At 37.9% G+C, this 16589-nt stretch overlaps 1 protein-coding gene across 3 annotated transcripts in view; it reads right to left on the minus strand.

Moving 5' to 3' along the window:
- igf2bp1 (insulin-like growth factor 2 mRNA binding protein 1) overlaps positions 1-16589 on the minus strand; it is a 47091-nt gene that overhangs the window by 8999 nt on the left and 21503 nt on the right. Inside the window, exons 3-13 of one of the 3 annotated variants that reach the window (XM_073857523.1) lie at positions 13747-13795; positions 11820-11871; positions 11369-11432; positions 10319-10606; positions 7720-7854; positions 5612-5686; positions 5217-5339; positions 4975-5110; positions 4544-4660; positions 4287-4403; positions 2767-2841 (exon numbers count right to left, since the gene is read on the minus strand). In XM_073857523.1, coding sequence (XP_073713624.1) covers positions 2767-2841; positions 4287-4403; positions 4544-4660; positions 4975-5110; positions 5217-5339; positions 5612-5686; positions 7720-7854; positions 10319-10606; positions 11369-11432; positions 11820-11871; positions 13747-13795 — 1231 coding nt within the window. Of the gene's footprint in view, positions 1-2766; positions 2842-4286; positions 4404-4543; positions 4667-4974; positions 5111-5216; positions 5340-5611; positions 5687-7719; positions 7855-10318; positions 10607-11368; positions 11433-11819; positions 11872-13746; positions 13796-16589 lie in introns of all 3 variants that reach the window. The other 2 variants (XM_073857522.1, XM_073857524.1) reach the window with 2 other exon arrangements.

Consider the following 16589-nt stretch of genomic DNA (forward strand, 5'->3'; position numbering starts at 1 on the left):
GTCGCGGCGGAGAGTTGGGGGGGGGCACGAAATGTTTACTTCTTCCTAGGGGGGGGGGCGTGACAGAAAATAATTGAGAAGCACTGCTTTAAGGCAACGACGTCACACACGTTAGGCTTGTTCGACTTCGTGTGGCGCTGAAAGAACCGATCGCCGGATGACGTAAAAGTACCGCCATAATGATCCGAGACGGCACTTTCACGTCATCCGGCTGTCGGCCCCCGCAGCGCTGCACTAAGTCGACCAAGCCTATAACAACAACTGCACGCGCGAATTTGAGACGTGAGGCTAAACGATTTAAAAGTTAAGAAAGCACGTTCGGAAGAGAGTAGGAAAAGAGAATCTGACCGCGTTAGGAACCGGACAAGAGTCCCACTCGGTCAGGTTTTTACTCGTTGGCGTGAGCTAAAAGACAGCACTGGATGGGATGCTGATCTGGCGATCTTGTTGATGGACTAGTAAGTAAATCTCACATTTGTAAACTCGTTTGCGTTCTATGTTGTATGTTGTTGCGCTTGCTTGTAGTATGTCATGCGATTATCATGACAACAGTTGTCAATATCTCACATAATTATCAGGACATAAATAAGCCTAGAGGTTGTAAATTGTGCATGTTTACACTATTTGCAAACTATTATGATAAATAGGAATAATCATGTATAGTGACATTATAGCGAACAATGTTATGAAATAATGAAACGTACACAATTAACTTTGTCATGGCATTTTGTAATGTTTACTTGTGATTTAGCTGCAATCATGTAAAAACGTTATAAGCTAGCAAACGCGGTACTTTATTATTATATGCACTTGGAATAAACTTCTTATTATACTATTACCATCATCAGTAGTTTAGTAGACTATGCAGTAGCCTAATATTTGTATGTAATTGTGAAACATTACCTGGTCATTATCTTTGGAGTACTAGAGTGGGAAATTACAACAGTTGCAAGTATTCTCCAGCGACTCTAGGGGTTGCTGTTTGACAAAAACGTCGAAATGCATAGAGAGGCTTTAAAGTTGCAAGCCAGCGGCAGCATTTTTCATAACTTTCACAAAAATTGAATGCCTTCCAGAAAATGTTCTTATTTAAATTAGGGCTGTCAAAATAAACGCGTTAATAACGCGTTAACGCACTAATTTTATTAACGCGCGATTAACGCAACACGCAATTTCTGCTTGACCCACAGCTGGATGAATTGAGACGCAGCAAGTGACCGGGGCTGTCTAGATGAGTCGGAGCTTTTCATAAAAATAAGAACATTAAGCTCTCGTCTAACGAATCCAATGCTCTAAATGGTCATTAAACATCTAAAATGCACGTTTTCTGCACGTGCAGTTTTCTTTATCTGCACGTGTACCGTCCCAAATCCATATAAAGCAAAGATGCGTCTTCTTTCAGTTTTTAGTTTCGTTTTAAAAAGCATTCAGAAATTATAGAAAATAGACCGCAGGACTTTCTTGATGTTAAAATAATGATTAAGAGAGATAAAGTTCCGGATCTGATTGATGTTAAAAGAGTTATTAAGAGTGGCAAGACTCAAAAGCGATGTCTGACGCAGACGTCTGAAGCGCATGCACACAAACGCGCGAGTGCGTGACCCTGATATATACAGACATCTAACACAAAATTACAGTTTTAAAAATATCTGTTTTTACAAGAATTCACGCAGGTATGACCTATAATCTGTTATATCTGAAGTGAATGTTTGGTTAACTGTTAAGGAAAAGTATCTGTTGTGTCATTATATTAAACCCTTGCATTAGCCTACAGTATATCTTAAAGTGGTCTGTCTCAATGTCAAAATGAAACAATAAAAGAAAAACATATTTATATTGATATTGTTTTTGCTCTGTGTTAACAGGTATTGTTCTGTCATGCTTTGTCAGATTCCAACAATTGTTCCAATTGTTTTGAAGTTCTTTAATAGAGAATGTTAAAATATAAATGACACATTTTTGAAAATTTGCTCATGCCAACTCAATTTGCCAGCACAGGTCACACATTATGCAGCAGCAAACAGAAATGGAGAAAGAACAAGGTCTTCTAAAGGCAAAAACATTTATAAAACTATGGCTGATGGTTCTGTTGAAAATGTAAACAGGCTGTTGTAGACATACATTTGCATATAGCATATATATTATCCAAATCCATGCTGATTAGAGCATTAAAAACTTAAAAAGTGTTACATTTAGGTAAATTTAGAACAGATAAAAATGTGCGATTAATCGCGAGTTAACTCATGAAATCATGCGATTAATCGTGATTAAATATTTAATCTATTGACAGCCCTAATTTAAATATATAAACATACAATATAACAAATTAAAGACATTTTCTTTCAAACAAAAATGTTTCATCCTAACTTCATTAGTTCTCTTTCATGGATAGAAATATGGGTAGGTTTCTTCAAAAACACCAAATTTTAAGCAAAAAGTTGAGATAATTTCATTTTTGCGAAGGACTTTTGATAGAGATCAGATGCAGAGCGATCGTTAAAACATACACAAAGTTCTTTCTCTTTCACGTGAAGCGTTACTTCCGGGTTTTATAAGTTGCGGAAATGCGCCGCCTGATGGATAATAGCGGTATTGTGAAAAGCCGGAAATTCTCGTCATTGGCAGGGAAGCGTTTTCTCTTAACTAACAAGATAACTCCTCAATGGCGGGGAAAGAGTTAAGTATTTTAAGGTTCAAACCTTGTCTGTGAAACCAGAACTATATGCTATATATAATAATGGTCAATAATTTGGCAAACTATCTGACCTTAAACTGTGCTTCTGGTGGTCCTGTGACAATGACCATACGCATTTTTGAGTCTGGAGCATCTGCAGGTGCAATCTGAAGACAAATGAACATTTATTAGGTTACTTCATTGTTTTATCAAGATTTCTAAATCAAGTTAGCCTGGTAATACCATCCTCTGCTATTTTGCTTCGCTTCATAGACAGAGTCTGGCTGGGCATAATTGACAATCGTTTTCCTTCTCGTGGGAGGGGCTTGTCTGAAGTTTAAAATCATTGGTCTAAACGTAAGCCAATCACACATAACATTTGGATATGATGTGCTTTATGCGCCGGATCAGCCGCATCGAATCTCTGCTGTAAAATACACGTATGATGTGAAAACAAACCCATCGAGCGAAATACCAGAGTTAACATGGCTATGAACGACTTTTGCAGATTATGTAAAGTAAATCGGGCCAGAGCTAGTTGAACACTATCCTTACGGTGGCTTTCCACTCACGTCTAACGGGAGGAAAGCCCCTCTCTCCTCTCAAACTCTTCCACCAGACAACAATAACCATATGTAAATTAAATCTCCCTACCTTATTTTCTGGTTAATCAGGAATGTCAGCAAATAATGCTTGCCCACGCGTCCTCCACCATTAACTGTGAACAATATAATTCCCTTCCATGATTTCTCAATCGTTGTGCACGTCAAGCTGTGCTGCACACAGTTTCTCGCTGACGATCGGTAAAGTTGATAAATTAAACTTTTCCAAAAACTTGTCGGGAGCAGGGCAACAACATAATCTCCATTCAAATGTTTAACAAACACTTTTCTTGTTCGGGTTTAAGTTGGCAAGTGCCGGTTCTTCACAACAGAGCTTTCTGTAGGCTTGTTCGACTTCATGCGGCGCCGCTGGAGCTGACAGACGGATGGCGTTAGGGTGCCGCGAGAGCGAGACGAAATTACACTTCGTGTGATTTCTCGATTCGTTCTCGCGTTACTTTGACGTCGTCCGGCTGTCGGTTCTTGCGGCGCCGCGTGAAGTCGAGCAAGCCTTGTGTCTTCATGTCCACAACAGACTACAACCGTGATTCGGCGTTTAGCGTCTACGTCACGGCTCTCAGCCCGCCCTCTGTTCGTTGATTGGACGGTCGTTTTGAGACCGGTGGAAAACGGTTTGAATGGGAGGTATCTCAGACTGAGTACAGAAGCGTAATGAAATTTAGCGGAAGTACGAAGTCTGACGTAGTCAGGCTAAAATCAAGTACTAAAGACAAAAATTAAATTCTGTCATCTCATGTTGTTTTAAACGTGTATGAGTTTCTTTATTCTGCTGAAAACAAAATATATTTTGATAAATGATGACAACCACACAGGTGACTGTACCCATTGACTTCCATAGTATTTACTTTCCTACTATGGAAATCAATAGCTGTGTGTTCGCCATCATTTTCAAAAAAATCTTATTTTGTGTTCAACATAGTACTCGTACAGGTTTAAAACAACACAAATGAAATTTTTGTGTCCAATCCACACAGGATTACCCATCATACCTTAATAGAAGCTCCAGCGAAGCGGCTCAGTTGTTTGATATGCTGTCCCTTCTTGCCAATAATAGCTCCCACGGCCTGAGCTGGGATGTACACGTGGACGGTCTCCTGTTCAGCGGCCTGCGTGGAGACAGAAAACCTTTAGGGCATCACGTCGAAGCATGCGGTTAACGTCACAAAACGACCTGATCGTAAAAGATATCCCAACGGAGCACTTATGTAACGGCAGTAACTATGAACCGTGAGAAAATAGGTCATACCCCGACAGGTCCATAGGGGGGTCCGGGTACAGAATTTCCCAGGGCAGGTGGAGGCATAGCACCGGATGGTGGGAAAAGGCCGATGGCTCCCAGGTTTAGTCCAGGGATCAGGTGAGTCTGTTGCTGGTGAAGAAACAATGACGGAGATCAATGCTGGACGCTCGGATAAGATTGACACTAAACGGACAGTCGTTGCTTAGTAGTTAGAGAGTCAGGCTTGTAACCCAAAGGTGGCCGGTACGAGTCTCAAGCCAGTAATTCTTAATGCCTAATCGTTCTTTTTTTCCTAACAAAAAAAGTGTGTTAATATAGTACAACATTTATCATTGTCTAGCTGAACTTTAAAACCACACTCTTCATATATAAACACTGGGAGTTATTAGCCACTTTGTCTCTCACAAAAACATGTGCACACAGTCAGACGAACTCACATTCATGGCAGCAATGTCATTGTCGTACGCCTCGCGCACTTTCTTCATGATCTCCTGTTCTGCCAGGCAGCATGCTTCGATAGAGCCCTTCACTGTGATGGTCCGCTCAGGGTTATAAAGGGTTAAATCCTGCAGCCTGCACAGAGAGACATTCAAACAATCACCACATGAAGTACTCAATCTGTCTCCGTCATCTTATTGGTGGGCTCGTTGCACTTTTGTTTATGTCATCATGTCCTTACGGTGAAATGGTGATCTTCGTGTCCGTGTCTTGTTCCACCTTCTTCAGGTTCCGACCCTCTTTGCCAATCAAACGGCCGACAAAGTTGTTGTGAGCGAGAACCTTCAGAGGAACCTCATCAGCACTATCGGAAATGAAAAATCTATTAATAGTGAACGCAGACCAGCGCTGACAGCGGGTTCAAAAGAAAGCAAAACCTTTTGTAAGTGAGGAGCATATTGTAAATTCCACTTGTGAGTAAAAATTTTGAGCTGTCTGTACAAATATATTTTTGGAGCTTAATATGAAGCCTGCGTTAGAGAAAAACAGCTGCGAGATGACAATGTTTCATCTTGCTCTTAGTGGTGTGGAAAAGATCTTATTTGAAATTATTGTACCATTTAGAAAAGCACTTACTTTATTTCTTCATTATGAAGGTCATTCACTATTTCGAGATCATGTTTTTCAGTTCTTTCTTCCTCGTGCCAGTTTCTATTGGTACGTTTATAGTGAAAGCCAGGTTTAGTTACTTAAAAATTACAGTAAAATAACAGTTTTATACATTTTGCTTTTGAAAGTATCGACAGAATAAAACAAAATCCTGAGAAGGGTAGGATATGTGTAAGGGAAAGTGTATTTGATAAAATGAACATTTCAGTTAATTTTCTCCTGACAGTAAAAACAGTGTGAACCATTTTTAAACAGACTTTAATAGAAACAAATTAAAAAAAGATAGAGTAGAAACCCTTTAAGGGGGGAGGGTTAAAGCTGACTTAACAACACCGTTTAAGAGTTGGATTCCTCATGCTAAATATAGGCAAAGTGTTAAAAAAGTTGGACGTATGACGGAGTATTTCTGTGCCAAATGCACTTCGCAAGTTTCTGAAAGTTTTTCCCCAATATGAAAGATTCATACGTTACAATCTGGCTAAGGGTGTCACGATTTTATATCGAAATCGATTGAAATTAAGTCACGACCTCGAACTTCGAATTAAAAAATGGGATCGTCGATGCTGCCATGCCCCCATGTCACGTCCGATCGGCTTGCCAAGTGGGGAAAACTCTCAAAGGTGCCTTTAAAAACATTGGTTCAGCGGAACGCGATTTATATTTTAAACACGAGGGATGTATTGCTACGACTCCTTGAAATGCATATCATAAACAGGATTACTACCTAGTGATCTGACTTCGGACAGAGCGCAGCTCTCTGCACGTGCACGAGAGTGAGAGAGGCGCCAAGATGCAGCGGGTTATATTTTAAACAAAAGGGATAGTTTGCTTCAGCTCGCATAAAACTGAACAAATACCTAAGGACTACTATTTTAGTTTATGTTTAGACTTCAGACAGATGCGTGCACGTGAGATGCGCTGGATTTAGTCCAAGACGCGCGCATTAAGTCCATGTGCGTGCAAGAAGGAATCCTCTCTCTACAAGCTCTAAACCCCCATGCGAGGAAAAGCACGCAATGTGCATGTTAATGCGAAACTATAATAATAAATAATAATGGCATAGCATTTGTCTGTCTTTAACAAAAATGTAAAAATCGAGAATCGAATCGTGACCTTAGGAGCGAAAATGTAATCGAATCGAGGATTTGGAGAATCGTGACACCCCTAAATCTGACTTGATTTTTTTATGGGAAGTTTCAGTGCAGGAAGTACAGTGGAAGTCCTTATATGGGCACATCAACCGGAATAGCGCATGCACACCAATCAAGAGCTGACACAAAATCCACATCACCAAAGTATTGTTGTTTATGAGGGAAATTTAAGCTTGTTCAGCTTCCCAAAGAACCCAGCCTTAGGGGGCGTGCACAACAAAGCTTTTACGCCCGCGGCTGATGCATGTTTTCAATTGTTTCCAATGGAAGATCATCATTTTTCAAATAAGCCAGCAGCTAGCGTTTTTTTTTTACGCGCTGAAACCCCGCGCTCTGCCGTTTTTCCACACTCAGCTCTGAGTATCACAACAACCAACCGGCTCACAGCTCAAGTATCACAGCTACCAAAGCGCTCAGCTGACAAAAGCTGGCACTCAGCTAAAAAAAAGCTGGCATTCGGCGCCCTCCAGGCGTTTTCAGCCGCGTTTAAAAGTTTTTGTGTGCACAACACCTTATGGAAACAATGGATTTACGATAGTTTGTTTATTCAGGGTATCACAGAGTTTGTTTAATGATGGATTTCACTGAAATGAGGTGTTCACAACTGCGCCATGAGTCACAGGCGGTAAGTAAAACTGCATCAATGTCTTTGTTTTGTTGGCAATCGGAAAATAAGTTCATATCAAATAAACATCACGAATATTAATAGTGAATTTTTTGTGTGTTGCTTGTTCGTGACTCGCTCCGCCCATGGTACACATCCAGGAGCTCAGGTTTATTCAGAAAGAATTGGTATAGCTGATCTGTCTTTTATAAATCTGATACAATTATAGATTCTTTGGATAAATGAAGAATGTAATACTACTCTATAGTTACTCAAGATTAACAGAAGATAAGCAGAAACAGACACTGGTTGTCACTCACGTTTTGGTGTCTTTCGCCTCCTGATTCATGATTTCCAGTATCATGCGACAGGCAGCCGAACAGCCCTCTGGGGTAGAATGGATACTGATGGGCTTCTCAGCAGCACCTGCGTTCTCTTTACGATGTACGTCAATCCTGAGAGATGAGAGAATGACACTTATGAAGCTTATGAACAGAAAACTAAACAAGAAACGGATTTAAAATAGCAGTTTCATGAACAGGATATATACAATATGACTTGAAACTCTCTAAAAAAAAAAGCTATTTTAAAAAGAAATAAGCTTGGAAAACTTTAGGTAAAATCTATCCATGTGTGAGCTACACAAGATTTTTTTGAGTCCAAACTAGATTTTTTTATGTAAGTTTAAGGTATGTTGGTCATAAAAACATTTTTTAATACTATTTAATATTTGGTTTAATAATTAAATTTAACATTAAATAAAATAAGTTGACATCATAAATTCAGCGACTCTCAAATAGGGGATGTACTGGTATCCACAGATACCCAACTGCAACTTTTCCAGTAGTAAAGGGATTAAATTGAGGTGCACATATGCCGTTCAACAAAAAAAAAACGAGGTAACACTTTCTTTTACAGTATCTTGGTTACCCATTACACGTTTACTATACTAGTACTATAGAAGCATGGGCTGGTATGAGATTTTGGTGGTATGATAACCTTAAGCAAAAATACCACCGTTTCACAGTATTTTGCGGTTTTTACATAGCACCACTAAAATTTGTTATTTTTAGACCTCTACGTATACAAACAACAACTATTTAACTTTCTATATTTAAGCAACATACAAAATGTATGCCGGGTAAAAATAAAGCCTTTTAAATTTAATAATAATAATTGTCTTTAAAAATAAAAAATATTAATATACATGTATATATTAAATGTATATTACATGACTTAATGATGTAATTAATTTTGTATAAACACAGCTCATACCTTGGAAACAGTATCACAGAAAATGTTAGTGGTTTTGAAACCTTGACTCTTTAAAATCTTGGTACACCTTGAAACCGGTAATCGGCCCATGCCTAGAACTATAGTATTTATAAATATATAAAGTTTTTTTGTTTAATTTTCAGTACAAATACCTAAAAATGCAAAATGACCTAAGAAAATAGTTTTTAGACTAAAAATATAAAATTTAAGTGAATTTGTGCTTTAAAAAAGCAAAAATATCTGCCAATGGGGTGAGAAGATTTTTATTGAATTAAGTGGGTGATTCTCACGAAACCATTGAAACACCACGGCACTAATGATTTTAGCTTTAAAATGTGTAATATAGTAACATTAAAAAGCATCAGAATTAACACAATACTGTGTTCTACCTTGCACAATGTGTGATTTCAACATAAGAATTTATAATTAGAAATTTTATCTCATTTTCTGCTGAAATTCTCATTACCGCAATGTGTCCGGCTGTGTTTGAACATGCGTTATGTTGTAATTTAATCAAATTAACACAAAAATATTAAGAAAAAAAATAATTGGATGTTTTGCTAGACTACTTTAGATGACAGAAAAAATATTTACTGAATATTCATGTATAATAATAATAAAGAAAAATTAGGAAAATGATGTGTCCATGCCTGATGTTCTCATCCTCCGCAACACTTTTTGAAAACAGTTTAAGCACACATACAGAATTTTAATAAAGTTTGATTTTGAGTGACCAAGCACATGGACCAGTTACTTCAAGATGGCTACCAGGTAAGATCATTTTTTAACAGTTAATTTGAAATATTGTCTTGTCAGAATGCTTACACGGCATTTTGATTATCATTACCGCAACAGATGCTTATTAAATGTTAATTTAATTAATAGAAGCATAATACTTTGATTTTAAATGCATGTGCAGAATCTCAAAATTATGTTCTTTCAGGTTTGTCATGTCATTTTGAAAATATGTCAGTGTTGATGTTTTCTGACTGTTGCGGTAATGAGATTTTTTTAGGACTAATTTTTTTAATTATGTTACAAAAAGTGTTAAATGATAAGTAAAAGATTTTAAATTAATGTTCCCATTTACTCCAGACTTTGTTTTTCAATGTCTGGTGGGAAAAAAAGTTAATTTAAGCAATTTTTACATTTTCATGCTTGACATTTTTAAAACCAAGTTTTCGTGAGAATCACCCAAGTATTTAAGAAAAAAGTAAACTTTTTTCAAGATTTTTTCTTACCCCATTGGCAGATTTATTTGCTTGTTTTAAGCACAAATTCTCTTAAATTTTATATTTTTGTCTTAAAGTTATATTTTTTTTCTTAGGTGAATTTGCTTATCAAGAAAATGCATCTTGATTTAAACATTTTTCAATATTTGTACTGAAAACAAGACAAAAATTCTAAATAAGAAAGTAATTTTTTGCAGTGTAGTAAATACTGTTAATAATTATTACTCAGTACATAAATGTTTTTATTACACTGTAACAGTGACACTGTGTAAATAAGTATTATACAAATTTAATGTGACATCAGCATTAATAACTATCAGATTTTTTGAGTTAACGGTTTCTTATATTGAATTACTTTCTGTCCCACAACTATATTTTTCCACATTATCTCATATCATTTGCAGTCACTCACTTGCTCTGAGTTTGCTTGGTGATGTTACGGATGGTGGCGCCCTCTTTGCCGATGATGGCACCGACGTACTGTGTGGGCACCAGCAATCTGAGAGGGATGTCGGCATGCTGGTGTTTGGAGGGGATCCCTGAACCGGGTGACATCTGGCGAGAGTTTCCTCGTGGGCCGTATCCGGGACGACGGCCGTTGTCTGGACCTCTTGAGTCGACTTCCGAGTTCTCATCGGGGATGTATGACACACGCAGGGCGTTGTTCTCAAACTGGTAGCCATTGAGCTTCTGGATTGCTCTTTGGAGGAAACATTAAAGCGAAGTTACAATGAGTTTATGATGTTGTGCTGGCCACTATAAATGTGACCCTGGACCACAAACCCCATTTATGCATCATCAGAAAGCTGAATAAATAAGCTTTCCATTATGTATGGATTGTTAGGGCAATATTTGGCCGATATAAAACTATTTGAAAATCGGGAATCTGAGGGTGCAAAAAATAAATAAATCAAAATATTGAGAAAAACGCCTTTAAAGTTGTCCAAATGAAGTCTGTAGCAACACACATTACTAATGATAAATACATTTTTATATATTTACAGTAGGAAATGTATTTAAATATCCTCATGGAACATGATCTTTTCTTAATATCCTAATGACTTTTGGGCGTTAAAACATTGAGAATTTTAACCCATACAATGCATTTTTGACAATTGCTACAATGTGCTACTTATGACAAATGGCACAAATGTGTAGGACTTGGGATAAGAAAGATAAAAACATTTTATGGATATAAATTTTAGCACAGCTGACAATCTAATGGTTATTAAGATACAGAACAGAACAGGATAGCACAACATAAATCTCAATCTGCTGTCCTAGGCTTGCAGTGCAAATGAATCAACAGCAGGTGTCAGATGCGAGCAATGAAAGAAAAAACGATTCAAATTCTAGCTTGCTTTCCAAGCCAGCAGACAAAATGCGTGTTCTGTGCTAAAGGTTTAGTGTAATATTACAAAAAGATAAGATCAGAAGCCATCATCTAAAAAGTTAAACTCACTGTCTAGCCTGTTCCCGGGTCCCATAAGTGACGTTCACGACTGCTGTTTCACTTTCTGTATTTACTATGAGAGAAAGGAGAGAACATAAGAGATAGTGAGTGATCAGACACCAGCAAAAACATTATAAATGTACAAACACATTTTTATTTCTTTGTTTTGACTTTTCCACTTATTTAAGTGCATTTTTTTAGTTTAGCACTGTTTTTTTATTTATATGTTAAAATTTTGGCAATAAAAATGTAAAATAATTGACAATTTAAATAACTGTTGTGTAAAGCACAATTAAATAGATATTGAAATTGAAGAAGAGAGAGTGTGCATAGCTTTACATTTTTTACAACTTTTAGAAATGGCCAAAATAGCCAGTTGTTCCGTGTCTGTGAATATTTGTAATATTTTGGATATTGGTCTGTGCAAATTATAAAAAAATATGAAATCACAGTCGCTTACCTTGTTCACAGTTCTCAACCGTTCCATACTGGGCAAGCAGACCATCAAGAACCTACAGCAGACAAAACAAATTTATTATGTTATGTTAAATCATGACTTCAACAGGGTGGCTTTTTAACACTAATGCCACCTAATAAATGAATGACAGCTAAAAATATTCTTTTTTATCCTTTTATACGCTTTCAATGTACTTGCAATGTAATTTAATGTACACTTTTCCTTTTTTTGGGAGGCACTACCTAGAAATTTTCACCCTGTCCACATTGAAAACTGATTGGTCTTGTTATCAGAAAGCAAAAAATCTGTTTACACTCAGTAATTTTCTCGCTTCATCTTGTCACTCGTCTACGTCTGTAAAATTATTTGAACCTAACCTCTGTAACTCCCGGCATATTTTATATCATTTGAGGGCATAAGGGAACAGCTATCAATATGCGGGAGACTCACCGAACATTCGGGAGCGGTGGGATGCTCATGGGATGGAAATTAAGGAGTGTAATAAAGATCCTTATTTTTACCATAACGCAAAAGAAGCTAAACCAACTGAACCTAGGTCAGCTTTAGAAAATACTAATAACCAGTAATGCTCCACATTATTTTGAGTTCACTATACACAATGGTCCCTCATCAACTGTTTACCGCAGCACTGAATGGTTTATAGGAGACGAAAGCTTTCGTAAAGTTAACAAAAATTCCCTCTCGAAACTGAACAATTCGTATTTAGCCCCAATAAGAATAAGCAAATTGCCCAGGTGTGGTGTTGTGTGTCTAGCAAACTAATATAATAACTAATATATATATATATATAGTTTGACACGTCTGTCAAGTGTTTTGATAGGCGTTGGTGAAAATGTGGTTAAGCCGGAGAATGTGTCAATGGAAGGATTTGTATACAGAAATTGCATATATATATATATATATATATATATATATATATATATATATATATATATATATGTATATATATGTATATATATGCAATCTCTGTATACAAATCCTTCCATTGACACATTCTCCGGCTTAACCACATTTTCACCAACGCCTATCAAAACACTTGACAGACGTGTCAAACTTGGTGTTATTTTGCCACTGAACTGATGCATCCTGTTGGCTAAAGTTGAATGACTCGGCAGACGTGTGGCCTGCTGGAGATGTGCCAGACGAGAACCCGTCCCGCAAGAACAACAGAACCAAAACCGCTGTGCCACGCCCGTGCACATCCACATACTGTATTGCTGCTGCTGGTATAATCCCATAATCACACACACATATCTAACCTGAATGACACGGACAAAACTCTGAGTCTGAATAAACACGGGGCATCACCCTTGCCAGAACAAGCAGGGAGAATTCAGTCTCAGAGTAAATGGTTTATTTCGGTTTCAGAAATAAGTTGCGCGAGGAATTTTGAAACTATGACTGTAAAAGTTGATGGGTAACTTTTTTTATTTGGAAATACTTTCTACTCCACCTTAATATGCATTGACAACTGTCAGTACGCCACAATCATCCCGAGACAATAGAGTAGGGTTGATTTCTTTGAAATGTAAACACACTGGCTTTGTTGTGCTATAAAAACATCGCTCTCTTCTATTAAGCAACTTGACCAGCCCAGCATAGTAAGAATTACTCTCTGCCTATCTGCCTGACCAGTTTGCTCAATCAATGCCAAATAGTGAGAACCTGTATGAAAACCTGTTTTGATTATTTTGCCATGTTATTTGATGACGCAAGTGCATAAACATGGCTGTTTTCCAAGTCCTGTTTTCCAAGAGTATTAAAACTATGAGGAGGGCAGAATTACAAATTTATCCTAGGATTAGACTTAATCTATGTCTGGAAAACCAGCCTTCAAAAGCACTTTGGCAAAATATTGAAGTGATGAGCATCGTTGTGTAGAAACGGATTTGGACACGCCCAAACTCACCTCCCACTGTAGGTGTGGTGGAATGTTTCGGATCTGCAGTTTTCTGGTCCTGTAGAGAGAGATAAAAAGAGGTTTAGAGACGGTTCGCACACATCCAAACCTAAATCACTGTCGCGGTAACGGCCGCAGACGTGTTTAACAAAAAACGTTTACAACCATAATCGCATAAAAACTAATTACACAAATTACATTTGGGGATTCAATGTCATCCAAATACTGATTTATGCAGGCAGCTAGCATTAAGGAAAGTCTCAGTCTTGCCTATATACATATATAAACGATGCCGAAAGAGATGCTTTTAAAAGTGAAAGTCAAAAGCAGAACAAAAATAATCCACCACAACTTTTATTATGACTGCAACCCTCACCATTGCCCACATTTGTTACATTTTTATCCTTGCACAAATCGAAAGTATTGAGGTAAATACTTCTTTCTTTTTTTTACTAACAGGGCAAAATGCAATTCTGGTTTCAAAATTTGTTTGAGTGTCACCACAAGAGCTTAAACCACGTAACAAAGACCATGTTTGTGTACAACCGACAGCAATGGTTGAGGATCAGCCCAGATCATCCACATGATGCTGCACACACGCAAACTATGTAGGTAAGTATTTAAAACTAAAAAAAGAAATGTTCTTTAAAAAATTTGAGTATTTTTATGAGTACCACCCTACACTCTTAAAAATAAATGCTAAAAAGGTTTCTTCGCAGTTCAGTGTTTGGATAGTGTTTCTAACATCTAAAATTATCTGGAATCACTAAGAATTATGGGTAGGTAGATGAAACGCTGTGAAGATGCTCCGCTGGAAGCGGGCATGGGAGAGAGAGGAGACTGAATGGGTATATTGAAACTGGACACTGATGTAGTTTAATGCCAGCTGCCCCGGAACCTTCCAAAATCATGGGGAGAGAGAGAGAGAGAGAGAGAGAGAGAGAGAGAGAGAGAGAGAGAGAGAGAAAGAGAGACACTCGAACTCCTTTATTTCTGTAGTTGTATGTAAATGCTTTGGCAATGTGAATGTAAAATACTCGTGCCAACAAGACACACACTTGATGTTTCAGTAACTACAATCGAGTCACCAAAAATCAACACCATTGCACACTTGAACCTCTAGAGGGCGTATCAGCAAACATCTGATACAACAAGGGGCATGTGTTTAGGATCAAAAAGGGAAATGAGTGCCAAGGGTCATGTGGGAGGGACCTGAAAGTCTTTTTTGGTGACTGAGAAAGGGTTAAAACCAGAAGCCCTTAAGACCTCTGAACTCCGGAAGGTTAACGCCCACCGGTCGTTGACAAGTAGAGAAAATGGCGCCATTTGGCCGCCTTCTACCTCCCAGACTTCATGCAAATGGCGGGCGACGCAGCCAATCAGGCATCAAAGGATCTCGCAAGGGTGCTTCACGCCCCAGAGATCTGCGAGGCGGGAAGTGTATACCTAGGCCAAATGAAGCCAAAAATAAAATCATGTTCAATATAATCTGATTCCCGATTTTTTCAAACTGACTGGAATTACAATGGTGGAAACCGTCAAACAGAGACCAATCAACTTAAAATAGCTTTACTAAATAGTAAATTAACAGCAAACACCAAATGCCACACAAAACGCATAATTGCTTCATTCATGCTGGGAGAAACCAAAAATCTGTGGGCTCTCCCAATAATCAATCACCTCGTTCCCAAACCCATCCCCCAATCTGACGCTTCTGTATCCCACCCACAAGCAACACACCCTCCATCCCCACCCCCAGTGTTGGAAATCATCCTTCTTGTTTGGCACATTTGAACCCACCACGTTACGGCCCACCAAATCCCTGACTGCTCTGATTGGTCAACGCGCCAAGAAAACACAGGCTAGATGAAAGAACGGACTTCGGAGAAGACGAGTGGCATTCCTTTTGGTCTCTACTGCTGTTGTTCGGAGGAACAACATTCCCAAATTGGTTTCCTTTGGTGCAACAGGTATGCATTTTAGTGACGCAAAACTAACCACAGACAAGTTATCTGCCAGGATTCAGATCTTGCATTAACCTGTTATTTTGTGGTTTAGCAAATAAAATCTATATTTAGATTCGACTTCAGTTTAAACCATCTCAACACAGACAGTAAAAAAGAGCTAAAGAAAAAGTAGAGATTCATCCCCTTAAAGGGTCAAAGGTCAGGATCCTATAGGCAAATACCATTAGGGGGATGGTTTGTGTTTGTTGGGCTGCGGGCTGGTATGTAGTATTGTGCTATATGGGAGGAGTAAAGGTCTTGCGGCGCATTACTAAAGTTTACTCCTATCTTAAACTTCTGAATGTGAAAGTATAGATATGAGAATGGAAGTTAAGATAATACACATTTACAATGTCTGAGCAGTTACATTTGATTGAATCGGTCTTTAAATCAGCAAATCTCATATTTTGTATTTGCTCAGAGCGATCATATCTAGAACGTCTAGAAAAGCCTCTCAACTCCACACGGGCGCTCTCAACGCATGAGCACAAAAAAGTGGGGAAAGAACTTTATGTCTTGACATAGTTAAGAACATTCAGTTCCTTTGCATTCTGCGCAGACATGCACAAACACACACACACACACACACACAAATGTTTGTTAGCTAAACTACCTAAATGGAAACAATTTTATAAACTATTGATTTTAATGTTAGCTAAAAATATTGCAGAATAACCATAACCCTACCCCTAAAACCTTTTGCAGTTTTTAAATAAAAATAGTATTGCTAAAAAAAACGCAAAAGCAGCTAAATGCCATCTTCGTCAAAAATTAGATAATTATATTAACCGAATGCTCTTGGCTCGCAATATACATTTATCAAATACTTTCACTTCAAAGCCGCTT

Source organism: Misgurnus anguillicaudatus, chromosome 19, assembly GCF_027580225.2.
Source record: "Misgurnus anguillicaudatus chromosome 19, ASM2758022v2, whole genome shotgun sequence".
Classification (NCBI taxonomy): Eukaryota; Metazoa; Chordata; class Actinopteri; order Cypriniformes; family Cobitidae; genus Misgurnus; species Misgurnus anguillicaudatus.